The sequence below is a fragment of the Pyrus communis genome, chromosome 5, assembly GCF_963583255.1.
Source record: "Pyrus communis chromosome 5, drPyrComm1.1, whole genome shotgun sequence".
Taxonomy (NCBI): Eukaryota; Viridiplantae; Streptophyta; class Magnoliopsida; order Rosales; family Rosaceae; genus Pyrus; species Pyrus communis.
Genome location: NC_084807.1, coordinates 5,392,922 through 5,418,976, shown reverse-complemented (window position 1 = coordinate 5,418,976; position 26,055 = coordinate 5,392,922). Strand labels below are relative to the sequence as shown.

Sequence of the window (26,055 nt, the reverse complement as noted above, 5' to 3'; positions counted from 1 at the left end):
AAAACTTGGATCATAGCGCTTTGACTAAAGGATTTTCACATTTTTTTTTAATTAAACATTTATTCTTTTTCAAACTTTAATCATGGTGCTTTGACTAAAGGCCATGTCAACATATTTAATTTAATTTTCATGTAATTATTGTGTTTTTTTTAACCAAAAAAAAAAAAAAAACCAAAATTCCATATATTGATTTTCAAACTTGTCTTTTTAGATGTAGGTTTTATTTTTGTTTCCTTCTTTGCTGGGATATTTTTAGTTACAAATTATTGGTGATTAATTTAGTCAACAAAATTCTCTGTTTTTTAAATCAAAATTTTCTTTCTTTGTTTCCTTTTTCGGTCAAATACTTTCCATTTTTTTTTCCCTCCAAAAGTTAAATATATATATTTTTTTGTTTTATCAGCAACTTTCATTATAATAAAAACTAGTACAAGACCAAAAAATGATCGGGTAAACAACTACCGGGAATGTAAAAGGTCCAATCAAAATGAAAGTAGCAACCCAAGATACAACGGGAGACCCACACAAGCTTATATCTAAAAGCAGCAGAAAACAGACAACAAAAACCCTAATCTCCAGTAGCAAAGACCACATCGCCGCCGCCGTCACATCCTCGAAGGAAGCCAAACTCCGAACCAATAAAGTAAACACCAGATCCAAGTCTCCTTCATGAACCCCTACGAAATATATACAAACAACATAACATATGGGAAGAAGGTGAGGCTAAGGGGTATGTAAAATGCCCAACACTTGGCCTCGATGGAGATCCGACATGTTGGTTGGGGGAGGGGAAGTGAGGGAGGGAAGTGGATCTGATATCTAATTCCACATCAAGGCCCACCGATCCAAGCACATGGTGGTGGGATGGGGATGAAGTATCACAGCTAGGGATGAGGGAGAAAGGGAAATAAAAGACAAAAAACAGTAAAAACAGGTGAAAAACGCCGAATAAGGGGCAAGAAGCCCAGGATAGTTGAGACTCAGCTCAAGGAAAACTGAGATTAAACTCAAGGGAGAACTAAGAATATAAAAGGAAGGGAGAAAACTGGGAAAGATGAAGGAAGAGGAGGAAAGCAGGGAGGGGGAGGAGAAAGGGGAGGAAAAGAGGGAAAGTGCAAAGGAAAGAGAACCTAAGAAAATTAAGGAGGAAAAGGAAAAGAGGGAGGAAAAGAAGAAGGGAAGGAGGGGAGGGATTTGGATCCTCTCCTGAGCTTAGGAGGCTGAGCCTCCTGAGCAAAGCACACAGACCGTTGGATTTTGATCCAACGACTACAAACAAAGGGGCTCTCTAAAAGCTATAATAATTATAGCCGTTGGATCAAAATCCAACAGCCCGTGTGATTTGCTCAAGAGGCTCAAACTCCTAAACTTAGAAGAGGATCCAAATCCGGAGGGGAGGAAGGGTGGATGCCTCTGGCACCTAAGCCAAAGGCTAGGGCCAACGGTGAAGTTGACGGGAGTCTTTCACAAAGAGAATTTTAAAGAGACAATGAGAGACTTTTTAGAGAGCCTGTACTAGTTTTTAAATAGTATTTTTTTTCATTTACAATAAATGTAAACATGGCGCTTTGCGTTTGTTCCTTTTCAGACTTTAATCAAGGCCCTTTCCATGAGTACGTAAAAATGCTGTTCCTTTTTTAATATTTTCGTTTCTTTTTTGTTTAAGCTTAGGGAGCAATCATGGATATTTCCTCAATAAGCTAAAGGCAAGCATGTCTATTATTTTCGTCAACATGAACATCTTTAATAAGATATTAATCTTTTTTTCTTTTCTTTTTTCTGATAAAATCATAACGTCAATCTTATTCCAACATTGTCATTATGAGAAACGGCTATGAGGTACATTTATTTAATAATTTTTTTTTTTATAGAACCATAATGTCAATTTCATTCAAGCATTGTTATTATGAGAAACGACTATGAGGAGCACACAAGGAGAGTAGAAATCAATGTTCTGGTTTATGCTTTGCTGTTTGATATCCACTGAGAATTTCAGACAAGAATGCAGGTGCAGCTGGTGGGACGGGGTCGCCTGGGCATGCACACCATGTGTCAAGGCAACTGCAGGATGTGCATTTCGGACAACTGCAATCTCTATCTTCATGGCATCGTAACGAAACTACATTTCTTGCTTTGGCTCCTTTCTGAGTATCTGCATCCGAACACATTTAAAGACAAACACATAATAACAATATCATCAACAGATAATAAGATTTCATATATTCGTATTCAAAACCTTCCGCAATTGATAAAAAAAAGTATCAATATCATCTCAATTAGGGTTAATTAGTTGGTAATTATTCCGGATATTAATATTTTCTTTTTTACAAGACAATATTCTAGGGTCATCTCCAACCGAAGGGTCCAGATGGCTAGAGGACCGAAAATAGCCTGAAAACCGTCTCCAACCAAGGCCTAGGCCAAAGGGCTCGTGGGCCCCACTGGACAAAAAAGAGCCAACCGGCTGGCCCAACCCAGTTAGCCAGCCAGCCCTGGACTAGGCTGGATTTTTCATTATTAATACATTTTTGTCAGATATATCCGACAATATTGTCCTCTTTAGTATTGGATATAGCCGACAGTATTGTCCTCTTTTTTTTTTTTTTTTGGGCCATTTTTTTAATTCCCCTTTTTTCCAATAAATATCTAAGTCATTCCTACACCATTTTTCACATAATTTTCACCCTTTTTAAATTTAAGTTGTTGTAGTTTTTAAATTTAAGTTGTTGTAGTTTTTAAATTTAAATAATAAATTATGTTTGGCCCTATGTGTCACATCCCGGCCCGGGGGGACCACTTCCCAGGCCCGCTCCACTATCGTAGCATGATATTGTCCGCTTTGGGCCCCGACCACGCCCTCACGGTTTTGTTTCTGGGAACTCACATGAGAACTTCCCGATGGGTCACCCATCCTGGGAATGCTCTCGCGCGCTACTCGCTTAACTTCGGAGTTCCCATGGAACCCGAAGCCAGTGAGCTCCCAAAAGGCCTCATGCTAGATAGGGATGAGAATATACATATAAAGATCACACCCTTAGGCGATGTGAGATGTCACAATCCACCCCCTTAGGGGCCCGACGTCCTCGTCGGCACACCAAGGTCAGGGTTAGGCTCTAATACCAAATTGTCACATCCCAGCCCAGGGGGACCACTTCCCAGGCCCGCTCCACCACCGTAGCACGATATTGTCCGCTTTGGGCCCCGACCACGCCCTCACGGTTTTGTTTCTGGGAACTCACACGAGAACTTCCCGATGGGTCACCCATCTTGGGAATGCTCTCGCTCGCTACTCGCTTAACTTCGGAGTTCCTATGGAACCCGAAGCCAGTGATCTCCCAAAAGGCCTCGTGCTAGATAGGGATGGGAATATACATATAAGGATCACACCTCTAGGCGATGTGGGATGTCACAATCCATCCCCCTTAGGGGCCCGACGTCCTTGTCGGCACACCACGGCCAGGGTTAGGCTCTAATACCAAATTGTCACATTCCGGCTCGGGGGGACCACTTCCTGGGCCCGCTCCACCACCGTAGCACGATATTGTCCGCTTTGGGCCCCGACCACGCCCTCACAGTTTTGTTTTTGGGAACTCACACGAGAACTTCCCGATGGGTCACCTATCCTGGGAATGCTTTCACGCGCTACTCGCTTAACTTCAGAGTTCCCATGGAACCCGAAGCCAGTGAGCTCCCAAAAGGCCTCGTGCTAGGTAGGGATGGGAATATACATATAAGGATCACACCCTGGGCGATGTGGGATGTCACACTATGACCCTTTAGCCCTCGGTTAGAGACAGTTTTTTGTTACAGGGCTAAAACAAGCCCTATTACCCTTTGGCCCTCAGTTGGAAATGGAGGCAAATATGACCATGTACTGTTCATTAAAATATTTAATATCTTGGAGGGCCAGAGGGCTAAAACGAGCCTTCTGGTCAACTTTCGGTTAGAGATAGCCTAAAGTCCTCTTGTCTACATGAAGGGGGATGAAACTTTAGTGCAAGGGAGTAGACACACTTTCTTAACAAACTCGTTGGAATGATTCAAAATTTTAAGAAAATACAGTTTATAACTACACTGTCAATAGGTAGACAATTTGACAAAAAAAGAAAGAAAAAAAAAAGGAGAGTTTGACTTCAAATTCCACGAACGATGATAACTAATAAAATAAAAGGAAAACTAATGAAAATAACTTGAAAACTTTGAGTTTTAACGATAAGCACAAAATAAATGGTAAAATAAATAGTACTAGGATTGACCTTTTAGTGTAAAAATGTGGTTTTTCGTTAAAGTGAACAGTACCGGAAGTTTTCGTTAAAGTTCCCTAAAATAAAATGGAAAACAAACAGTGAAAGGTAGACTTACAGGATGCAAAAACCAGAATGGTAAGTAAAAAGACCAACTTAAGGGAAGACTTCTCCATATGTTAGGCTGCTGCTAGGAGTTGCTCGAGTATAAAGAATGGAGGTGGCTTTATTTGTTGATTCAGTTGCGTGCTCCAACACATGACTTTATAGTGAAATTAAGCGTGGTTAATATGGTAGAATATCTTGCTGTGGATATTGGAAGCATGAAATCTTAAATATTTACAGCTACTGATTTGTCTGGATTGTGCACATTCATTGCATTACTAATAGAGATGGAGAACAAGAGGATCTAGGTCCATTAAAAAGGATGGTTAATGTTCTTTTTTGGTCAATAAAAAGGATTATGGTTGAATGAGTGTTTGAATGCATGATATCTGAGGAAATAAGGGGAAGCTTAATTTAAGACTAGCTAGCATTATATTTGTGTAAATATGTACCATAGTCCATTGACATTGACCTGGTTTGGTTTTTTTAATTAAATAATGTTAGGGAGATCAAATTTTTAAAACCAAATGATGTCGATGTCGATGAACGGATTATTATTTGTAAGTATTGATTAACGTGCTTATTTCTTATTTGATTTGCAAATTTATGTATAAAAATTTGGTCTTCCTAATATTATCATTTTTTATTATGTATTATTGTTCTGCCCATATAATTTTTTTTTAATTATTGTATAAAAAATTAATATGTCCATATAGAATAGGGAAATTGTATAATGACCTGATCAGTCCCTTTGTATTTATATTGAAAGGTGGAGTTTTACACTGGTAAATACAGAAGATAGTTATCACTTGCTATAGGATAACCAATTTTTAACATACCAACATTGGTGGAAATGTCGACATGCAAATTTATAAAAATATTAATGAATGTATCGATATCGTTATCGGCTGCTTTTGATGGACATTATGAAAATTTGCAATGGATGAAATCAAAAGTTGAAAATCTGCAATGGATTCCGACCAAATTTTTGTAGTGAACTGTAAATATTTTCAATATTTTTTTATTTTCTTATATCTCGTCATACAGAATGAAGTTTATTTCACTACTTTTCATATCAATCTTTGATTTTTCGTATATATATTTTAACAATTTCGTGAATATTTTAAATACTGATTATGACTAAAATGATTGCACTGAGCTCCATATATGTTTGTAAATATGTATGCATGGAAAGATTTGGGGGATTGGGCAATAATAAACCATGCATGATGTGTTGATGACTGTCAGCAAATTAGAGGAGTGCAATCCGGTTTATTTTCTTATCAGTGCAATTAGATTACAATTCCTTTCTTTCCATTGTCTCCTTGCCTTTTCTAATTCTTCTTATTTGGGCACAAAGGGCTTGGAGAAGTATTTGAACCCACAAATCAACACTAACCAGCAAAACTCAATTAGCAGCTGTAGATGATATGTAGAAAGATATAATTTGTTGAAAAAACAAAACATATATTCCAGGATAGTAGGAAAATAAAATTAAAGAACACCTGGAAAATAAAATAAAAAACTAATCAAAATATTTTCAAAAGCATAATAAAAGGATTAAAGAGAGTGAGCATAGGAAAAAAAAAAAGGCTTAAAAGGAAAAATGAAGTTACTGTTTAAACCATAACATTCCTTGATGCCAAATCTGATTCTCACTTCTATCCTGTAAATAGAATAAGCAAAAACAACAAAAGATAAAACAAATTATGATCACCTCTGTTGATGCACAAAATCGGATTGACTTTGGAACAACATAGAGTGTCGCCTTTGTAAGGTTGCTTTGGTCACCTAGTGTAGGTAATATGTAAAGAGATAGAGACAGGGAAATAAACACAAGATGTACCTGGTTCACCCAAAGTCACGAGGGTAAAGGAGTTTTCATTAACAATGTAGAGTTTACATAATACAAAGGTTTAAACATAATCACCATTAGTGAGTTCTAATAATGGGTTAAGTAAAATAATAGCATAGAAATTAATTGTAGGAGAATGATCTCCTTCTATAGTTGAGCAGAGTCGCATGCTTTCATCCGCGGTCAATGTAGAACTTTAGGAGTTTTATTCTGATGTCGACACGTATCCCATTATGGTTAGCTTCCTGATTGGAGAGAAACTCTTGTGCTCCTTACTATAGGTTTGGGAAGGGCCTCATAGCTCCTTACTATAGGCGATTCAGGGAAACCCCCACCATTTTTTATCAAAATCTGACCAGCCCAACCGGCGACTTCCGTCTTCCTGAATTGGGAGAGCAAGAACAAGTCTCTCTTCTTTTTCTTCTTATTACGGGCGACCCGTTTTCTCTTTTTACTTTTTGGAAACCCAAGTCAGTAGGTTTTTCCGAGAAATACGCAGAAGCCCGTAGTGGACCGTCTGCTATCGGGGCAGCCAGCCCAGTCGGCATCGGAGAAGCGTTCAACAATACCATCGCCATCGGCTGACTCCAATGAAACCATTTCTACAGCAACCTAAATCGAGACCGAGATAGAGAGAGGGCTGCTCGTTGGCTTTTCGAGACAAATCATAGGAATGGTGTTAATTCCCATGTTGCGGAAGGAACGTTATGCTCTGTTTTGAGTTGGAGCCAAGAGGTGCCCGGCCATCTTCTGCTGAACGGTAGGGTAGTGGTAGCAAGGCCAGGAAGTAGAGATTAGCCTTCCTGCATTTCTATTCTTAGTCAATTATATTTGTCTTGTCGTTGAAGCCCTGTCGACTGCTTTTTGTTTGATCCTTTTAAGGGATAAAGTGCCAGGGAGTTCTTTTGGGAGCATAAGGTGAGGACGCTAGGCCCGGGCCAAGTCAGTGGGGGGACCCTGTCGGGCTCCCCCCCCCCCCCCCCGGGTCGACTACCTCATCCCTCTTATCACGGAATCGAAATACAATCGATTCCTCTATTTAAGTGGTTCTCGCTTCTCCTTGTTCCTGTTCCTAACTCCTCCCCCCTATGCTACGCGCCTGCCTTTAAGAGCCTTTCCGCTGGTTCCCTTCGTCGGCGTCCTTAGCTGTTCTAGTAGCTCCTTTGATTTAGCGTAGGGAAGGTGGAAGCTCTATAGGACAATTGAGTTCTAGTTCTTTACAAGACAGATGGGAATTGTAGCTAACAAGTGTGCCCTGAGTGGAATCCTACTTATAAAGCTAGGGTCCTGATCGAGCAACTAGTAGTCCTATCTATCCACCTCTCCAGACACAATATCTTGAGTACCTATGATGGTGACCACATACGAGCTGTGGCTAATACCCGAGGCATAAAAGAAGCATTTTCTACGGGGTCGTTGGCTCCACCTGTTATCTCCTTCTACGACATGCTGTTGTCGTCGCCATATTCCAACTTCGGACCAGATTAACCCTTTTGAATTAGCCGATCTTACAAAATGGATCGGGCGGGCTGGTTGGGAAGGGACTTTTTTGGGAAAACCGGTCTTCGGGTATCTAGGCATGGTTTATGCGAAGTAGACTACCGAACGGGTGTGGGGAAGAATCTCGCCAAAGGTTCAATTTCTGATTCCTTTACAACAGTTAACTCAAGGGATCCCGTACCCGCACACTCCGAGCAGGTGGGTATCGAGGAACACAACGATTGTTTCAACCGTACTTCTACTGGTGGCGGGCGGGCGAAGGGTCCAAAGGACACGTAGCCGGGGGCGAGTCACTAAACCTAAGAGTTCCTCCCTATAGAGAATGAAGAGGAGCCAAGGTTCTTCCTCTCAACAATGCTTCTCGAGGCTCGTGGACCTGGAATGACTATGCATAGATCACCCCTATTTGTGTGGTCCGTTCTAGTGACAGACCCGCCTAGTTTGAAAGGCTCAGCAAGAGGCAGTCTCTAGTCCAGTCTAGCGGTCATGTTTGAATCGATCCATTCATTAATGCGCAAGAGAAAGCGATCCATCAGACTAGAGGGAAGTTGGTCTTTCTCAACGTGGTGTATAGCACGAAAACCCATTCACAAGGTTTCGTTTTAAGTTAAGGCACGTTACGCCGGAAGTACTACCTCGACTGATCTAGAAAAACAAGTTAGTTCCAGAGGCATCTTCCAATGAAATATTATTTAATCGTGGAAATGCCATGTTAGGTGCACCTATCAGAATCAGAACAGACCAATTACCAGATCCAATCACTACAAGCAAAAGGAAGGTATGGGCCTAGGTAGGGATATTCGAATCGATCCAGCAAAAAGCATGCAACGACACAATCAACAGGTGAGCCCTTACCCGGAAAACCAAGCCAAGATAGATGTGTATGGATCAACATAGGCTAAGTAACATACATATAAAGAAAGGCTGCTCCGACCAATCCTTCTAAACCGACACGACAGGAAGAACCTCACAAGTATGAAGCTTCATCAGGTCAGCGCATTAACAAGTCTAAGAGTGCTCTGTTTCTCTCAAGGAAAACCAAAAAAATTCCCCTCATTCAAAGAAAAGAAAGATGAAAGTTGAATAATAGCTGCCGGCTCCCTCCGCTGGGTTGGGTGGCCGGGTTAGCACCCCTCGTCGCCTCTGTACCCAAAACAGACCTTAGTTACTGGGGGGTTTCGGGGAAGACCTATGTGGGGCACCTTGCCCCTTTCTTATTATTAGTAAGATAGGTTTGTAACCCTATACAAGGGGCTGCTTGCTGCATCTGACGAGCAAGGAGGAAACATCAGCAGCTGACCTAGTTCTGTGGCGCGGGACGTTCGCGGAGTCCGCGCCTTCAATAACTGCCGTCCCATCCCTCATTACTGATGCGTATTTTGCGCCTGTCTCTTTTCTATTCACCTTTTTTTCTTGTTTTCTTGAGCTCCGGGAGTCCCGTGTGGAAGGGCTCTCGCTCGACGGAAAGTAGAGTAGAAAAAATCATAAGAGAAGCAAGGTCCACAGAAGGTTGGGAAGTAGCTTTTCTGAAAAGCGGGGTATTCTTTCTGAGCAGTTTAAAGATCGGCTCACAGATGGGTGTGGGCTGGGCAATGAACCTGCTGGAGGGAGGGATCGCATTCACTTGCTTGCGGCCCGGCTCCATAATAGTGGAAAGCGGGCGCGCTTCTTGCTATAACAGAAAGACTTGTCGGAAATCTGGTTGGTCCAACCAAGAAAGGCACGGGAGTCTTTGGGCATTGCTTGGACTAAGTACTCCTCAAAAGCCCACAGGAACGGAGTTGATGCTCCCACATCCATAGCATGAGTAGTTAAAGCAGTAGCAAATGTTTTGTTTTGAAAGCAAGATGCAAATCACATGCTTATCAAAAATGGAATCATTAGCGTTGGGGTGAACAGCTCATATGCGACCTTTTCTTCATTCATGAGGTTCCTCATGAGTGCTATCGACGTCAACAAAAGCCAAGTCAAAGGAAAGAGCGATGCCCGCATTAAAAAAAGGGATTCGTCGCAAGTTAAAGAACCACATCCAGACCCAGCCACAAATCCAGGGGCTTCTGGGAGGTTTAAACAGGGTTTCAGAGGGGTACAAGCTGGTGTTCGAGTAGCTAATTCCTGAGTGAAAGTCGTGGTTGGGTTTGCCTGCTCTTTCATAACAGAGCCGTTATTCCCGGCTGGCATAGAAGTCTCTCGCGCTGTTTTGTATTGTTGTTGCTAGACCAAAGGGAAAGGGAGAGGAAGCGAATGCTGACGAGACCCTTCTACAACAAAGACCTGCCATATGTCGGACAATCTCGACCTTGATCTCGAAAAGATCCTGGGCCTTTATATGGGCGAAGTAAAAGCAAAAGAGAGACCATAATAACAATCACAGGGAAAATCAAGTTGCTAATGGAAGTGATCAAGCCATAAACGAGACCAATGAAGATTTTGGTGGGGACCTGGAGCAACTAGGAAAATAATAAAACTGATTAGTTGCCGTGGCACTTAACTATATTGCCATTCTAGTTTTTCTTGTTACATTAAAAAGGCAGAAGTTGGGAATTTTGTTTCATTTGATGTAACATATTAATCCAACGAATAAACCAATCTTATTGATGGAGAAGCTATTCAACAAATTTTTACCAAAATGCAGCGCAAATTAAGAATCATATGAGTCTTAAAGGAAGCAAAATATTATTGAACTACCATATGCAGAACGAATTGTTCATGGTATGTATATACAATAGATGGTAATCTTAAATCAAATGCACACAAATCTTTCGATTTTGCGTAGGCCTACCAGCTTCACATTGTCGCAAACGTTTGACAGTTTAGTTTGTCAATCTCAGCAAACAGGAGAGCAACCGAGAATAGACAAATTGCTCTACTTCCTATCTCTTTGCAAGAGCACCCAAGGGAGAAACTGAAATCTTACAGAAAAGGCCTGCATCATTTCCGCAAGACAAAATTATAAAAACTGCTGTTATTTAATAAGGAAAAAAATTTAATATGCAAGCATACTATGTACCAATTCATTAAAAAATTGGTTACTGCACAACCATACATTATAATCATCCATTCTAACTCTCAGCTACGCTATCGACAGTGGAATGGATGATAATTCTATAAACAATTTCACACAATGCCATTAGTCAAATGCCTGATGCTTGACTTATACAAGAAAATATAACTCAAATATCCTAATGCATGGGTTGATTTGGTTCCATTACAAATAATCGTAACACAAGTGCTAACAGTAGTTCAGAAAATCCACAAAAACAAACAGAAAACCAGAATTAGACATGCAAAACCAAACATTCGACAACAGAACTTGGAAGATGCCAACTGCCATAAATAATATGCAGGGAAGAATTTGATGCTTTCCCGATATGTTAGCCAAATTCCAAATCTATACACCCCTAGGTCTGTATACTGATACCGGCCTATCAACACACCAGATTGGACAAGAAAACCAGTTTATATTTTGATGGATTTTAACATTCATAATAGGCCGATTCAGTATACAGAGCTAGAGGTGTATAGATTTGATGGCTAACATATCAAAAATGCATCAAATTCTTCCCATCAAAACCATTTTATATAATACCAGAACAACCCCATTAACACATCATTTACCACTAACAGTCCAGTAATTACTCCTCAGCACCCCACTACACATACAGCAGCAGAGACAAAATTTCATCCCCGTTCAAGAAGTAATCAATGAATTTTATCTGCTAGTCTCTAAAACGCTCCTTTTCTCTCTTTGCCCACGACAAAAGACAACATATTTCACAAATTAATCGACTTCAAAACTAAAACCGAAATAACGACTTTCCAAATAACCAAACATCAACCAACCTGGACAATTGCAAGACTAAAACTAACTGGATCACATTACTGAAACATGAGTGACAAATCAATCAATCAATCATTGAAAGCACATAAAAACTTCCACCAATGATCAGAAAGCAACCAATTTCTTCTATTAATTAAATGCTCAAGACATTCACAACCAAATCAAATCATAACCATTCCCCAAAACCCATAAACTCAGTTGAATTCAACAATTGGACACCAAAACCCAACTGGGTCAAGCTCCAATTCGAGTGAAAATCCACAAGAAACAGAAACCTACTCATTGAATGTATTTGGGTAATTCCCCCTTCCTCAAGAGGGAGAGAGAGTAATGAGCGGCATCAACGAGGTCGTCAATGTTGTGAAGGGACCTCTCCTCCGCCGCCAACATGAAGATTGCGCGCGCCTCCGCTTTCTTGGCCAGCCTTGCGGCCAGATTCAGCGGCAAGCTAGGCGAGTTAAGGCTTCTGAGTATCTGGCGATACAGAGAGAGGACGCGTCCTCTGTTTCTTGCCAAGTCCTCCGCCGTCGCCCAAATTACTCCCTTTCCCATTTTTCTCTCACTTCACCTTTCGTTCGCAGCTCAGAGTGGGGTTTTTATTGTTTCTTTTTTTTTTTTTTTTTTTTTGAAATCTGATCACTTTGTTTGACGAAAATACCCTAATTTTTTATGTTCTTGTTTTTTATTTATTTTAAAAATAAAAATATATGAAATTACCGGTTTAATTTTCTAATTAAACCAGAACATGAATAATAAATATGGGCAAAAATGTAATTTCACACAACCAAATTTTTTTTTTCCAAAGCCTCACCTACATATAATCCTAACGTATTTTTAATTAAAAAAAAAAAAAAAAAAAAAAACTTTCCACTCTCACATTCTCTATTACTCATTTTTCTCGCCAAAATCTTCTTCAACCGCTCTAACCACCCCACCTCCTTCATCCCCTTCTCCCACCCCGCCTCCCTCTAACCCACCTGCAAATTATGTAGGCTCTTCTTCTCCTCCAACCCTAATCGCCCTCCACCAGACCCACCACCCAACAACTTCCCCCACATCCTCTGCGTTTTCCCCCATGATCCCTATTTCGCCGCCCCCTCCTTCTTTGACCCATGAATCCTAGACTGGAGGCCCTCCCACCATGAATGGGCATCCAATGTTCTGAAGGTATGAGCCTCATTATTTAGTTTCTACATCTAATGCGAGGTTGGAGCAAGAAATTTTTAAGCATTTAAAATCCCTTGCAATACGTTTGATGTGTCATTGAAATACATATATTAATCATGATTTATCACTCCTCAATTACTTATTTTGTTGCATTCGATTGTTTTTACTTTGTTACAAGGCTTGGTTTCATTCAAGTAGAGTTCCACATTATACAACTTTTGGGAGATGTACTGAAGTTAGTGATGATTTTAGTGTTTCATGTAACAATATCTTTACAAATTATTATAAAATTCTAAAAGTATTGCCTAACTCATAAGTTTGGTTTTATTTCACTAATGTTAGTAATTGTTTTCATAAGTTCATGTAACTCATACCATAGTGAAAAGATTTTTTTTTTCAGAATGACATATACATTGCACATTGATTATATAACTCATACCACAATAAAAAGAAAATTGAGTTGCACACATATGTCTGTCGGTTGCTAGTTTTAAATTGAAATCTAATTGATGCTTCTATTTTAAAAATTAAAATACCTTGCGAATAGTGTTTTATCGCAATGACCGATATTCACCGATTTTCTTCCCTATAACAACTGTAACAACTATATTGTTTATTGTGTACCGGTTTCAGTTGTACAATATAATTTTAGTTGAATGCACATCTAGTATTCGATAAAAAGTCTCAGTCAATAAAATGTGCTTTTTTATTTGGTGAAAAGTTAATAAAATGTTTGATTAGTAGGGTTTTGTAATTTGATACCCTTTGATAACACAAAACACATTTTTCATGTAGAATTTGGTTAGCACTGGAATTACATTTTCTGCAGCATTAATACTTGTTTTCTTCAACCATTAGTGTTTTATGCATACATACGATATTATCTATACTAAAGGGTGAAGGAGTAAGGTCATCTCCAACCGAAGGGTCCAAAGGGTCAGAGAGCCGAAAATAGCCCGAAAATCGTCTCCAACCGAGGGCTAGGCCAGAGGGTTGTGGAATCTAAGAGGGCCCCACGGAATCGGAGAGGGCTAAAGGGCTGGCTACATGGCCAAAATTCAAATCAATCCTATCCGTTTTAACCAACAGGATTGATTTGAATTTTTTTTTTTTACAGTTTTATTATTATTCTTTATTTACAAAATTTTTCCTATAACTTCTATTTTTCATTTTTTTCTAATTCTATTTTTTTCCTATAACTTTTATTTTACAATATTTGTAGTTTTTAACAACATTTAACAAATTATTAAAAACATTTCTAGTTTTTCATATTTGTTAAAAAAAACATTTAACAACATGAAACTTAAACAACATTTAAGTTGTAGTTTTTAAATAATAAATTACGTTTGGCCCTATGACCCTCGGTTTGAGACAATTTTTTATGATAGGGCTAAAACGAGCCATCTGGCCCTTTGGCCCTCGTTTGAAGACGGAAGCAAATATGGCTATGTACTGTTCATTAAAATATTAATATCTTGGAGAATCTTGGAGGGCCAGAGGGCTAAAACGAGCTCTCTGGCCAGCCATCGGTTGGAGATGGCCTAAGTTCAACCTCACAATGGACTAGTCATAATAATTTAGTTCAAATTCACCTTGGATAAAAATCGTACACAACCTCTCACTTATATGTGAAGTGAAATACTAATAGACTGTAAAATTCAGTGGCTTAACGGAGAGTGTTTTGACATGTCCATTGTCTAAAGTCGAGCATGATTCTATTATTTTTTCATTCAACATATCTTGAGCATAATAATTTATCCATTACAATCCAATCTTCTATATCAAACGATGCTTAAACATCTAAGTTTACATTCACTTTTAAACCAAAAGAATCTGTTTGGAACGACGACAATTTAGTAATTAAATTAGTTTCAATTCCGATTCAAGTAAATTAGCAAACAGCTTATATGAAATCAACACTATTCTTATTCTGACTCTAGAAAATTTAGAAAACACCACAATAATATATTCAAGTGAACTATTTAAAAGACTTCAATAATCCAACTCTCCAACATTTCAGTAAAAGATACTATTTAAAAGACTTAAAACAATAATCCAAGGACCATCTAATGCCTTCCTAATAACTGCCGGTAGGTGGAACTGCTGAATATCGTCCATCCAGAACCTCAATGAACTTGCCAGCAATAGCACTTGCATACAAGCAAGACCCTTCATACATCTGCAAAGTTAAAACCAAACCCTAATTAGTAAAACCAAACTAATTAAGTGAATTAGGACACAGTTGGTCAAGTGTGTTTGCCTCGTTGCACACAAATGTGATTTCTCCTTCTCATATATTAGACGAATTTAGAATATCGTTTTATCAAAAAGAAAAAATTGAGATTAATTGCGGACTAGTGAAAAAAAACAAACCTTGGTATTGAACAAGAAGCTGTAGGAATTGCCAATGTGGCCACCAGCAACGTGATGAAGATCAAGCTGCAGCTCGTCAAGAAGCCTGGACACAAACAGCAACAGGTTGATCTTCTTCCTCTGCACCAGTTTGATGGTAACTTCATCTTCGATAATGCAGATATCGACGTCGGTGTATTTGGATTTCCTTTGAAGCCATGAGCTCCTCAGAGAGCCATTTTTGTAGGAGTGGTCATGACGCTCACCAAGAGGCTTAATGTTGCAGTTCTCATCGTCTCTGGGGGCACCTCCATCTTGTTCAGTTTTGTGCCTCTTGATCCTCTCTCTCCCACACCTTTTCTTCTCCACCAGCAATTTCAGCTCATCCTCTGTCCTCAGAAGCTCGTTTATGTAATCAATTGCATCTCCCACGATTGATGCTTTATCATTCTTGTATCCCAAGCAACAAATTTTTAGAAAGAATAAAATTATCAAGCCAACAAAACAGAGGGAAAAACTGGAAAACTACAAGCCAAACTGCCACATCAAATTCAAATTAGAATGCGATTTGGAATTCTAAAATTTGTGCCTACACCTTAGTTGGGTTGGGAATCAAATTCCTCAAGGTGAAGAACTTTTCATTCAACTGTCTCCGACCGCGATTAATGGCAAGGTTTTTGGACTCTTCGAGATTTCTTCCTCTTCCAATAGAACCCATTTCTCTGGAGAACTCGATAACTCCATCCTCAAAAAAAGACTCAGTAATAGTGCCATTGTTAGAGTTCATAGCTTTTGATATTTAGTTTTATGAAGGTTTTGAGTGTTTGGGAAGAAGGAAAATTGCAGAGAAAATGCAGCTATGGTGCTGCGAGAATTATGAAGGTTCTTATTGTATTTCACACTCCACTAATCAAATATAACCGTTAGAGGAGAGAGAAGTGAGATTCTTCTCTAACAACTTTACACCAAGATTAAATCCTAGCCTTTGATTCTATCACGATTACACTTGTCATAATCTATCACTTAAATCCTAGGCTAGAGAAGAGACCACTTGGACTATGATCCAATGGCTCAGATTACATCAGAAATTTAAACATATAAAAATGGAATTCAAAACTTGTGACTTTGGGTCCAATATATCAGCTCAAAGGGTTAAACATCAACAGCCATCATCTGGGTAAATGCCCCCACCACTCCCCTCTTTCTCATCGCCGCCGCTACTGAACAATGATCCGTTTCCTGAGCCAGGCAAGGTGTACCCATGAGGCAGAGACTGAAGCAACTCCCTGAACAATGGCGGCTGCGGAGGAAGGTTCAAGTGGAGAAGCGGGTCATAGAGAACAGAAGACGCCATCCCTTGTGGGGTGTCAACCGCGCTGGGGAGGTCTTCCAGGAACCCCAAAGTGCTCGGAAAATTCGAGGTTTTGGGGACGGGGTTTGTGAAGGTGGTAGATGAGTTTTGGAGAAGAGTGGAAATGGAGTATATGGGTAAGCTGAAAAGGTTGAGAAAGTCAGGTGGTTGTGGGTATGGAGTAGAAGTAGCAGAAGTAGTACCATCTGGGAACTGTTGCTGCATCTGATCATGTACTCCATGAATATTGTTGTCCAAATTTGTTGGGTGCTCAAAGGACAGCAAATGGGAATCGTTGATATTGTCTTTATGGCCACTGGTGGTGTTGTATGGATTATCCACATTGAACCCAAGTTCGTTATGGAGCTCGATATCCATGGAGGAATGATTATTATGGTGATGGTGATGACAAGATAGCTCATACATCAGAACTTGCGGTGGTTGTGGCGGAGGCGGTGGTAGAGGAGGGAGGGGGTCGTGGTTGGGCAATGTGCATACTCTCTGCTGCAGATTCTGGGATGGAGATTGGGTCAAAGTTGCAGCTTAGTGTGTCTTGATACATTTTTGGAGAAAGTCTCTGTGTGTTTGCCTCTGCCTTTTTGTGCAGCATTTACACAACATAAACCATGTAAGGTGAGAACTAAACCCAAGTCCCACGTTCCTAACCTTGTGTAAGAGATTAGTAGAGCCTCAAATTTGACAACAGTTTTGTTTGTTCACAAAATTTATTTGTTAATTTTTTTTCTTTTATTTGTACTTATAATTTACTTACAATGTGCCATTTTGTTATATATATGTAAAATGTACAAATATTTAAAAATAAAAATAAAACATTATATTTATAAAAAAAATACAAAATCTGATCTGATTTCACACAATTCAAATTTGAGGAAAAAAAATTAAAAATCTCTATTTGGTATTAGTTTTTGCATGATTTAAGAAGGATTTAATAATTTTTGTTATTAAATTTCTTAATTGTACCATTCAATCAAAGTATTCAAATTAATAAAGTTTCAATCTAAAATTTTAGTCAATCAAGAACGAGAACCAAAGTTTACCCAAGTTAATAATAATGTCCAATCCCAATTTTACATGCATCAAACTGTACTCTTTGTAGGGTTGCAAGCTAGTTGTGTGGTTCTATACACTTCCATTCTGCAATTAGGGCATGCGTGTACGTCCTAAACATCAAGGACCTTAGCTCTCTATACTTTAGACTAAACAGTCAACAACATGTTAACAATCATCTCACGTTTACTTACTTGGAAATAAGTCGAAATGATTAATATACGTGTACATCGTTGCATCCGTATGAGTCAAAAATGAGAACTTCTCTGACCAAATGGAGACAAGGTTGTCAACTAGTCACAGACAACCTTAAAATTTAGTAATTTGCACAATCTTGTCCAACTTTCAGTTCATTATTATGGAATTAGTTAGATTCTCTTTTTGTATAAGTGATATTATATGAGAGATAGCAAACGTAAATGTCATGAATACAATATTATTATGTTGTTCTGTATTAAAAGCTACAACGTCGTGTAGAGAGAAATTTATACATTGAATTATTCACACAGAACATCATAATATAAATGTAAATATAACGTGTAAGTCCTGAGAAATTCTAAGGGAACTCTCTCAAAAGTAAGACTCTCTAACTTCTCATGCTTTTAGTATAGTTTTTATAACATTAGCACGAAAATTAACGTTAAATTATATGATGAAAAAAAATCTATAATGAACCTAGCTCACTTTAAAAAAGTCCCTTAAAAATTTCTCGAAAGTCCTTTATAAGAGAGAGGATTTAAAATGAAATAAAAATTCAGTCTTTCTTGTTAAATGGTAGGAATGGTTAGTTTGGGATGGCGGTTTGCATGGGAGAAGTGAGAGTGGGGTCCACATAAACTGTATGAAAAATAGGGCTCCTACCGAAACTCACTCTTGGAGAATAACCAAATTTGCGTGAAATACTCGAAAAATGTTTTCTTTATTCCTCTTCCTGTTTTTAGTTCTTTTATATTTGTCTCTCACAACCAAAGCTCTATTTATAATTTATAATTATCACAAAATCATTCATTATTTCTCTAAATTACAATTTGAGACATGAACAAAAACAAGTATAAATCTTATTGTTGAATTTTTTCTTAATGGCAAAATGGTCCTACAAAACTATTGAGGATATATTAGAAACTTATTATTTAGTATAAGGATTTTTTTAACTTTAATCCTTCAAGAAAATTGAAATTTAAAATAAACCTGGTTTCAGATTACATATTGATTATAGTCTCTTGATGTGTCCTTAATTCAAAATAATCAATGTGCATTTTATTTAATGTCTCCCATTAAATATTTAAATTTATTAATAACAAAATTTAAGTTTAAAATTTTTTACCAAAAAAAGTTTTTTTTTTTTTTTAATTTATTAATTTTATTTAACATTCTTCAAACTTGAAAGACTCAATTAATGTACCGAAATGTGACATCCCACATCGCCCAGGGGGTGATCCTTAAATGTATATTCTCATCCCTACCTAGCACGAGGCCTTTTGGGAGCTCACTGGCTTCGGGTTCCGTAGGAACTCTGAAGTTAAGCGAGAAGGGGGCATGAGCAATCCCATGATGGGTGACCCACTGGGAAGTTGCTCGTGAGTTCCCAAAAACAAAACCGTGAGGGAATGGTAAGCCCAAAGCGGACAATATCGTGCTACGGTGGTGGAGTCGGCCCGGGAAGTGGTCCGCCCCGGGCCGGGATGTGACAAATTGTCACATCCCAGACTCCAACCTCTCGGATATTGTCCGCTTTGGCATTCTGGGCCTGGACTATGTCGCAGCCACCCAGCTACCGCACGGTTTTGTTCTTGTGGACCGTAGTCCACAAAAGGCCTCTCTGAAGTTAAAGCTCTGGGCATGGATATATAAGGCCCAAAGACCACGCCCTCACGGGCGATGTGGGATACTACAATCCACCCCCCTTAGGGAGCCCGACGTCCTCGTCGGCACACCACGACCGTGAACCTGGCTCTGATACCAAATTGTCACATCCCAGACTCCAACCTCTCGGATATTGTCCGCTTTGGCATTCTGGGCCTGGACTATGTCGCAGCCACCCAGCTACCGCACGGTTTTGTTCTTGTGGACCGTAGTCCACAAAAGGCCTCTCTGAAGTTAAAGCTCTGGGCATGGATATATAAGGCCCAAAGACCACGCCCTCACGGGCGATGTGGGATACTACAATCCCAGACTCCAACCTCTCGGATATTGTCCGCTTTGGCATTCTGGGCTTGGACTATGTCGCAGCCACCCAGCTACCGCACGGTTTTGTTCTTGTGGACCGTAGTCCACAAAAGGCCTCTCTGAAGTTAAAGCTCTGGGCATGGATATATAAGGCCCAAAGACCACGCCCTCACGGGCGATGTGGGATACTACAATCCACCCCCCTTAGGGAGCCCGACGTCCTCGTCGGCACACCACGACCGTGAGTCTGGCCCTGATACCAAATTGTCACATCCCGGCCCGGGGCGGACCACTTCCCGGGCCGACTCCACCATCGTAGCACGATATTGTCCGCTTTGGGCTTACCATTCCCTCACGGTTTTGTTTTTGGGAACTCACGAGCAACTTCCCAGTGGGTCACCCATCATGGGATTGCTCATGCCCCCTTCTCGCTTAACTTCAGAGTTCCTACGGAACCCGAAGCCAGTGAGCTCCCAAAAGGCCTCGTGCTAGGTAGGGATGAGAATATACATTTAAGGATCACCCCCTGGGCGATGTGGGATGTCACAATCCACCCCCCTTAGGGGCCCGACGTCCTCATCGGCACACACGCAACCAGGGTAAGGCTCTGATACCAAATGTCACATCCCGGACTCCAACCTCTCGGATATTGTCCGCTTTGGCATTCTGGGCCTGGACTATGTCGCAGCCACCCAGCTACCGCACGGTTTTGTTCTTGTGGACCGTAGTCCACAAAAGGCCTCTCTGAAGTTAAAGCTCTGGGCATGGATATATAAGGCACAAAGACCACGCCCTCACGGGCGATGTGGGATACTACAGAAATGTATTATATTGAACTAATGTATTTAAATGTTAGTATCGAAATGTATGTATTGAAATATATGCACTGAAATGTATTTTATTAAATTAATGTATCTAAATGTGTGTACCGAAATGTATGCACCGAAATGTATTATAATGAATTTAATGTACCTAAATTAAGAAGACAAAGTACATCGAAATATATTGTATAACAAAAATTAATTTATCTAAATGTTTACAACAAAATATATTACGATAAATAAAATGAAAATGAAAATTATAATGAAATAAAATTAATACATTAAAAATTAGGAAGAAAAGGAGAAATAATTAAAATATAATTAATAAATAAGGTTATTAATCCATCAAGGGACTAAAATTAGATTTTGATTACTCATGATTTTAATCTAAAAATCATCTTTGCCAATGATTAAAATGAAATTTTTTATTTAATATATAAGCGATATTGCAGAAGGGGAGTTAAATTAGGAGTCTAAAATGTGGAAGTGTGTCTTGGTGTACAGCAAGGAACCAAGTCATCGTCCTTCTCTTTTGGACAGGTAGGTAATTTCAAAAGAATATCCATGACGTTTCTTCTTATAAACAAACCTTGAGAACCCACCTTGCTCACTATGTATAAAAGTTATTAGGATTATAAAAATTCTTGTTAAGGGCTTAGATATTTTAACACATTAATATTCAAAAGGTTTTTTGTTTAATGTAGTGATTTTTTATATTCTCGCTTTTTTCTTTTAATTCATTTAATCGAAAGATTGAAAGAAATTAAAAGAGTGTATAAAGAGAAAATGAGTCCAGAAAATCAATACCTTTGTAAGTCATCTTCTACATTATTTTATATTGAACTCGTTGTGAATGATTGAACAAATTTTATGACTTTTTATCGAGTAACAAGAAAAACACAATCGCATTTTCTCATGAATTAGAAAAGTATTAAGGTAAATCTCTAAATACATGTCATGAGAATATTACAAGCAGTCACCCACCCCAGTCACCCACCCCATAGCTACCACAATGTATATCCCAAGTTCTCAACGCAAACAAGTTCTTAACTTGAGAACCGATACGAAGTAGAAAAAAGCAAATGAAAAGAATGAGAGGGCGAGAGGGCAAAATCAGGCGAGCAATCAAGAATTTTTGGGTGGTGAAATCCACTCTTTTTTATCTTTTTACAAATCTTTCTCAATTTTTGACCGTCAGATTCAATGAATTGAAGAAAATAAAAAAAAAATAACAAGAAATACGTGAGAAATAAAAATAAATACGTAGACAACAACATTCTTTTAGAAATACGGAGATTGTGAGTGGACCCACTGGTGGGATCTCAGTAACAAACTCCCAGCTGGTGCTTCTGCTCTGCTGTGCCAAATTGGAAAATCACTGAGAAAAAGAAACAATTCTCTCTCTCTCTCTCTCTCCACAGAGGTTTGCAGTTATAACTAGTCCCTTCTTTCTCCTACCATCAATCTCTCTCTCTCACAAATTCTCTTTCTATCTCCACCAGTTCTTGATGTCGTGACTTGTGAAGAAATAACGGATCCTAAAGGGAAAAAGAAGGAGACGGCTTTTGTCCAAAACCAAAAATGTATCAAGACACAGTAGGCTGCAACTTGGACCCGAACTCCATCCCTGATTCTGCAGCAGAGAGCTTGCTAGACGTCAACCCGCTTTCCCCACCACCACCGCCGCCTCCACAACAACCGCAAGTTCTCATGCCTTGTTCAGACACCCACCACCCCAATAACACCACCACCAACAGCGGGTTTGGTGTCGAAGAAAACATCAGACTCTCCATAGAAGAGCTTTCTTATCATCATCACCGTCACCAAAATCATCATTCCTCCATGGACATCGAGCTCCAAAACGAACTTGGGTTCCATGTCGATAACCCATACAACAACACCACTAACCATGACAACAGCATCAACAATTCACATTTGGTGTATTTTGGGCACCCAACAAATTGGGACAACAATATTCATGGAGTCCATGATCAGATGCAGCAACAATTCCCGGATGGTACTGCTACTGCTACTTCTACTCCATACCCACAACCACCTGACCTTCTCAACGTTTTCAGCTTGCCCAGATGCTCCCCTTCCTCTCTTCTCCAAAATCCATCCATCACCTTCACAAACCCCATCCAAAAAACCTCGAATTTTCCGAGCTCTTTGGGGTCCCTCGGAGACCTCCCCAGCGCCGTTGACACTCCACAAGGGACGGCTTCTTCCGTTCTCTATGACCCTCTTTTCCATTTGAACCTCCCTCCACAGCCGCCAATATTCAGGGAGTTGCTTCAATCTCTGCCGCATGGGTACACCTTGCCTGGCTCAGGAAACGGGTCGCTGTTCAGTAGCGGCGGCGATGAGAGAGAGGGGAGCGGAGGAGGAGTTCTGTATGACCCAGATCCAGATGGAAGTCTTGGGAGGCAGTTTGATGGCGGAGTTTTGGAGTTCTCGAGAGAAATGGCTTCTAATGGGAGAGGAAGAGATCTCAAAGGGACCAAACACTTTGCCACTGAGCGCCAAAGGAGACAGCAATTGAATGGCAAGTACGATATCTTGAAGACTTTGGTTCCAAACCCAACAAAGGTACGCACATAAAATTCACAAACTTCACATCAAGTGTATCCGAACGTAACGACCAAAAATCCCCAGCATAGAATACTCCGAAGCATACTAGAAAATCCCGTGTTGATTTCATAAAACAAAATGCATCAGTTGTTTTGCAGTTTTAATTGAAACACCATTTCCTCGGTTTTTTGTTTTGCTTAATTTATTTTTCTGGGTACAATTAATTGGAGGAAAGAATGATAGAGCATCAATTCTGGGAGATGCAATTGATTACATAAACGAGCTTCTGAGGACAGTGGACGAGCTGAAGTTGCTGGTGGAGAAGAAAAGGTGTGGGAGAGAGAGGATCAAGAGGCACAAGACTGAACACGATGGAGGTTCCACCGGAGACGATGAGAACTGTAATGTGAAGCCTCTTGGAGAGCATCATGACCAGTCCTATAGCAATGGCTCTCTGAGGAGCTCATGGCTTCAAAGGAAATCCAAAGACACCCAAGTCGATATCCGCATTATCGACGATGAAGTTACTATCAAACTGGTGCAGAGGAAGAAGATCAACCTGTTGCTGTTTGTGTCCAGGATCCTTGATGAGCTGCAGCTTGATCTTCACCATGTTGCTGGTGGCCACATTGGCAATTCCTACAGCTTCTTGTTCAATACCAAGGTTTGTGTGTCTTTCGTGAGATCAAATGAAACTTCGTTAATAACAATCAAGAACGTATGTAGGACAGACATGCCAAACGTAATCTAAGAAGTTACACGCACCGCAAGAAACAACACAATTAATTTCACGATTAGTTTCGCCCCTTGGTTTAACTTTGGTTTTTAATTAATTAGGGTTTGGTTTTAATTATGCAGATGTATGAAGGGTCTTGTTTGTATGCAAGTGCAATAGCTGGGAAGCTCATTGAGGTTCTGGACAGACAATATGCAGCAGCGGTTCCACCCACCAGCAGTTATTAGGAAGGAGGCCTGAGATTAACCTGCATGCTTGGATTGGATCAATACCAATTAAGTCTTTTAAAGATAGTATTAAAAGAGTATATTTCCATGGTTTAGTGGTGCTTTACTTTACCCTCTTTAATTATTACAATTCATAAAAATTCTACAAATTTGTGGTGTCGAATTAGTATGTAGACAAACATGCAGTGTTCCTTCTTTATCTTCGAGTTCGTCTAAGAATCTGTCATTGTCATTGATAAATTATTAAGCTTTCTACTAATATGTTGTTTTTTTCTAAAAAAAAAATAGCTGACTCCACACGTAACATATCATAACTTATCGAATTTTTAAACACCATCCTAATGGTAGAACTAGATTGTCAAAATCTCCCAACGTGCGGGCATTAAATGTTAAAATTCAAATAGTACTAACATGCAACATGCTGTAGTGGATAAAGTTGAGAGTAGTAACCTGACTGAAGTTAACCTAAGATACAAATTGTTACACTATACATTACTACCGGTCAACGTCATATATAATAGTTAGAAGATAACCCATGTGGTAAAAAAATATGAGGATTCAGATCTTTATGGCAAAGTCTATTAGAATTTATGTTCAAAAATAAAAGTTTCGTCAATCCTTAGCATGTGAACCTCACATGTGGTATTAATATATATATATATATATATTTCAGTTCAAATTATAAAAATAAACTTAAAAACTGAGAACGAAATACTTAGCTAACGTATTTTAAGATTTTCCGGTTTTGTGTTTATACTCAACCGTAGGTAGTAGATGCCTCTCTGAGAACCGAACAGGGTATAGCAGACGCTTCAAACATGATCTACTAGATTATTATTTTGATCCATGGAAGTTTGTTAATTGTTAACGGAAGGGAAACAAATGGGCAGCCAACAGAGAGTAGTTAATAAATAATTATAGTTTCCAAAGCTTATGGCAATTGGCAAAACTGTCGGACAAATTAAATTAATAACAAAGTCCGAATTAGAAAAAGGATCCTCTCCGAATCCATTTTGTGAGGATCCTAAGCCGTTCATCGTACATCGTGCGATCAGTTTTCGTCAAATACTATTTGTGTTTAATTTTAAATAAAAAAAATCAAATGATTTCTGATCGCATGATACACAATGAATTATTAAGATATAGAGATTCTTAAAATCTGCGTGCATCCGGATGGGATCCAATTCCAAAGTAAGCCAATTCTACAGGCACCAAACTGTACACTTTGTAGGAGGCAAACTAGTTGTGTGGTTCTATCTAAAATTGCCCTCTCCCTTCTTCCACCGTCTTCTGTTTGGCAACTAGGATATGCATGCACGTCATCCAACCCTATCTAACGTTCGTTTCGGATCAACTCTGGGACTGGGGGCCACAAACACTTATGGGGAGAAGAACATCTTGTGTGTTTTTTCCTCACTCTCAAACGGGTCCTTGATATTTCAACTACGTTTGTGTCGTACGACTGTTTCATGCATTATTTTGCCGTATCTTGTTACAAGGAAGCTACAAGTTTTCATTAGGATATATAAAATGAGATGTGATTTCACATTTTTTTTAACTTCTCACACACCTCTTTGTATTTTTAGTCATAAATTGAATAAATCAAACATAATCAACAGACAGATTAAGTACGTGTGGGATGCTAAAAAGAGTGTGTGTTTATCATTTCCCTATCAGATTTGTATATTCAAATTAATCCCATTACCAGAAGTTCATTAAACTTAGATATTCAAGGTATAGCTTCAACTAAGTTCAAGTTTTCTTTAGGGGGTGTGCTATCCACACACCTCATTTTACTTCTTACACACCCCTTGTTAATTTCTATCCGTTGATTTTCTTCAATTCATCCGATCAGACGACCATAAATTAGAAGGGTGTGTGAATATCACACCCCTTCTTTAGCTATGGATACCACAAGGACTTGGAAGCAAAATCTTAAGCACTAGATGGATGGTATTATCATGTGTTTGATGTTTTAACCACCCCCTGCTGCAAAATTTTGGAATGCCTAGTTGCTGAGAAGAGCGTTAAAACAGGATAAAATCGACACA

General features: G+C 39.3%; 2 protein-coding genes and 1 pseudogene across 2 annotated transcripts; 1 reads left to right on the top strand and 2 right to left on the bottom strand.

Moving 5' to 3' along the window:
* Nucleotides 1-10,359: 10,359 nt before the first annotated feature.
* On the bottom strand, nt 10,360-12,137 carry LOC137735317 (uncharacterized). Its single transcript, XM_068474734.1, has 2 exons — nt 11,825-12,137; nt 10,360-10,630 (listed from the first exon to the last, which is right to left on the bottom strand). The coding sequence occupies exon 1, from the start codon at nt 12,095-12,097 to the stop codon at nt 11,825-11,827; it is 273 nt and encodes a 90-aa protein (XP_068330835.1). The 5' UTR covers nt 12,098-12,137; the 3' UTR covers nt 10,360-10,630.
* A 2,652-nt stretch (nt 12,138-14,789) lies between these two features.
* Nucleotides 14,790-16,977, bottom strand: LOC137733309 (transcription factor bHLH91-like; annotated as a pseudogene).
* A 4,881-nt stretch (nt 16,978-21,858) lies between these two features.
* On the top strand, nt 21,859-24,184 carry LOC137735658 (transcription factor bHLH91-like). Its single transcript, XM_068475103.1, has 3 exons — nt 21,859-23,059; nt 23,277-23,705; nt 23,900-24,184. Exons 1-3 carry the CDS (start codon nt 22,052-22,054, stop codon nt 24,002-24,004), a joined length of 1,542 nt encoding a protein of 513 aa, XP_068331204.1. The 5' UTR covers nt 21,859-22,051; the 3' UTR covers nt 24,005-24,184.
* Nucleotides 24,185-26,055: the final 1,871 nt, after the last annotated feature.

Coding starts and splice junctions, on each gene's coding strand:
- LOC137735317 (XM_068474734.1), bottom strand. CDS start 12,097: ATGGGAAAGGGAGTAATTTGGGCGACGGCGGAGGACTTGGCAAGAAAC.
- LOC137735658 (XM_068475103.1), top strand. CDS start 22,052: ATGTATCAAGACACAGTAGGCTGCAACTTGGACCCGAACTCCATCCCT. Junction 23,060..23,276: donor TGGTTCCAAACCCAACAAAG/GTACGCACATAA, acceptor ATTGGAGGAAAG/AATGATAGAGCATCAATTCT. Junction 23,706..23,899: donor GCTTCTTGTTCAATACCAAG/GTTTGTGTGTCT, acceptor TTAATTATGCAG/ATGTATGAAGGGTCTTGTTT.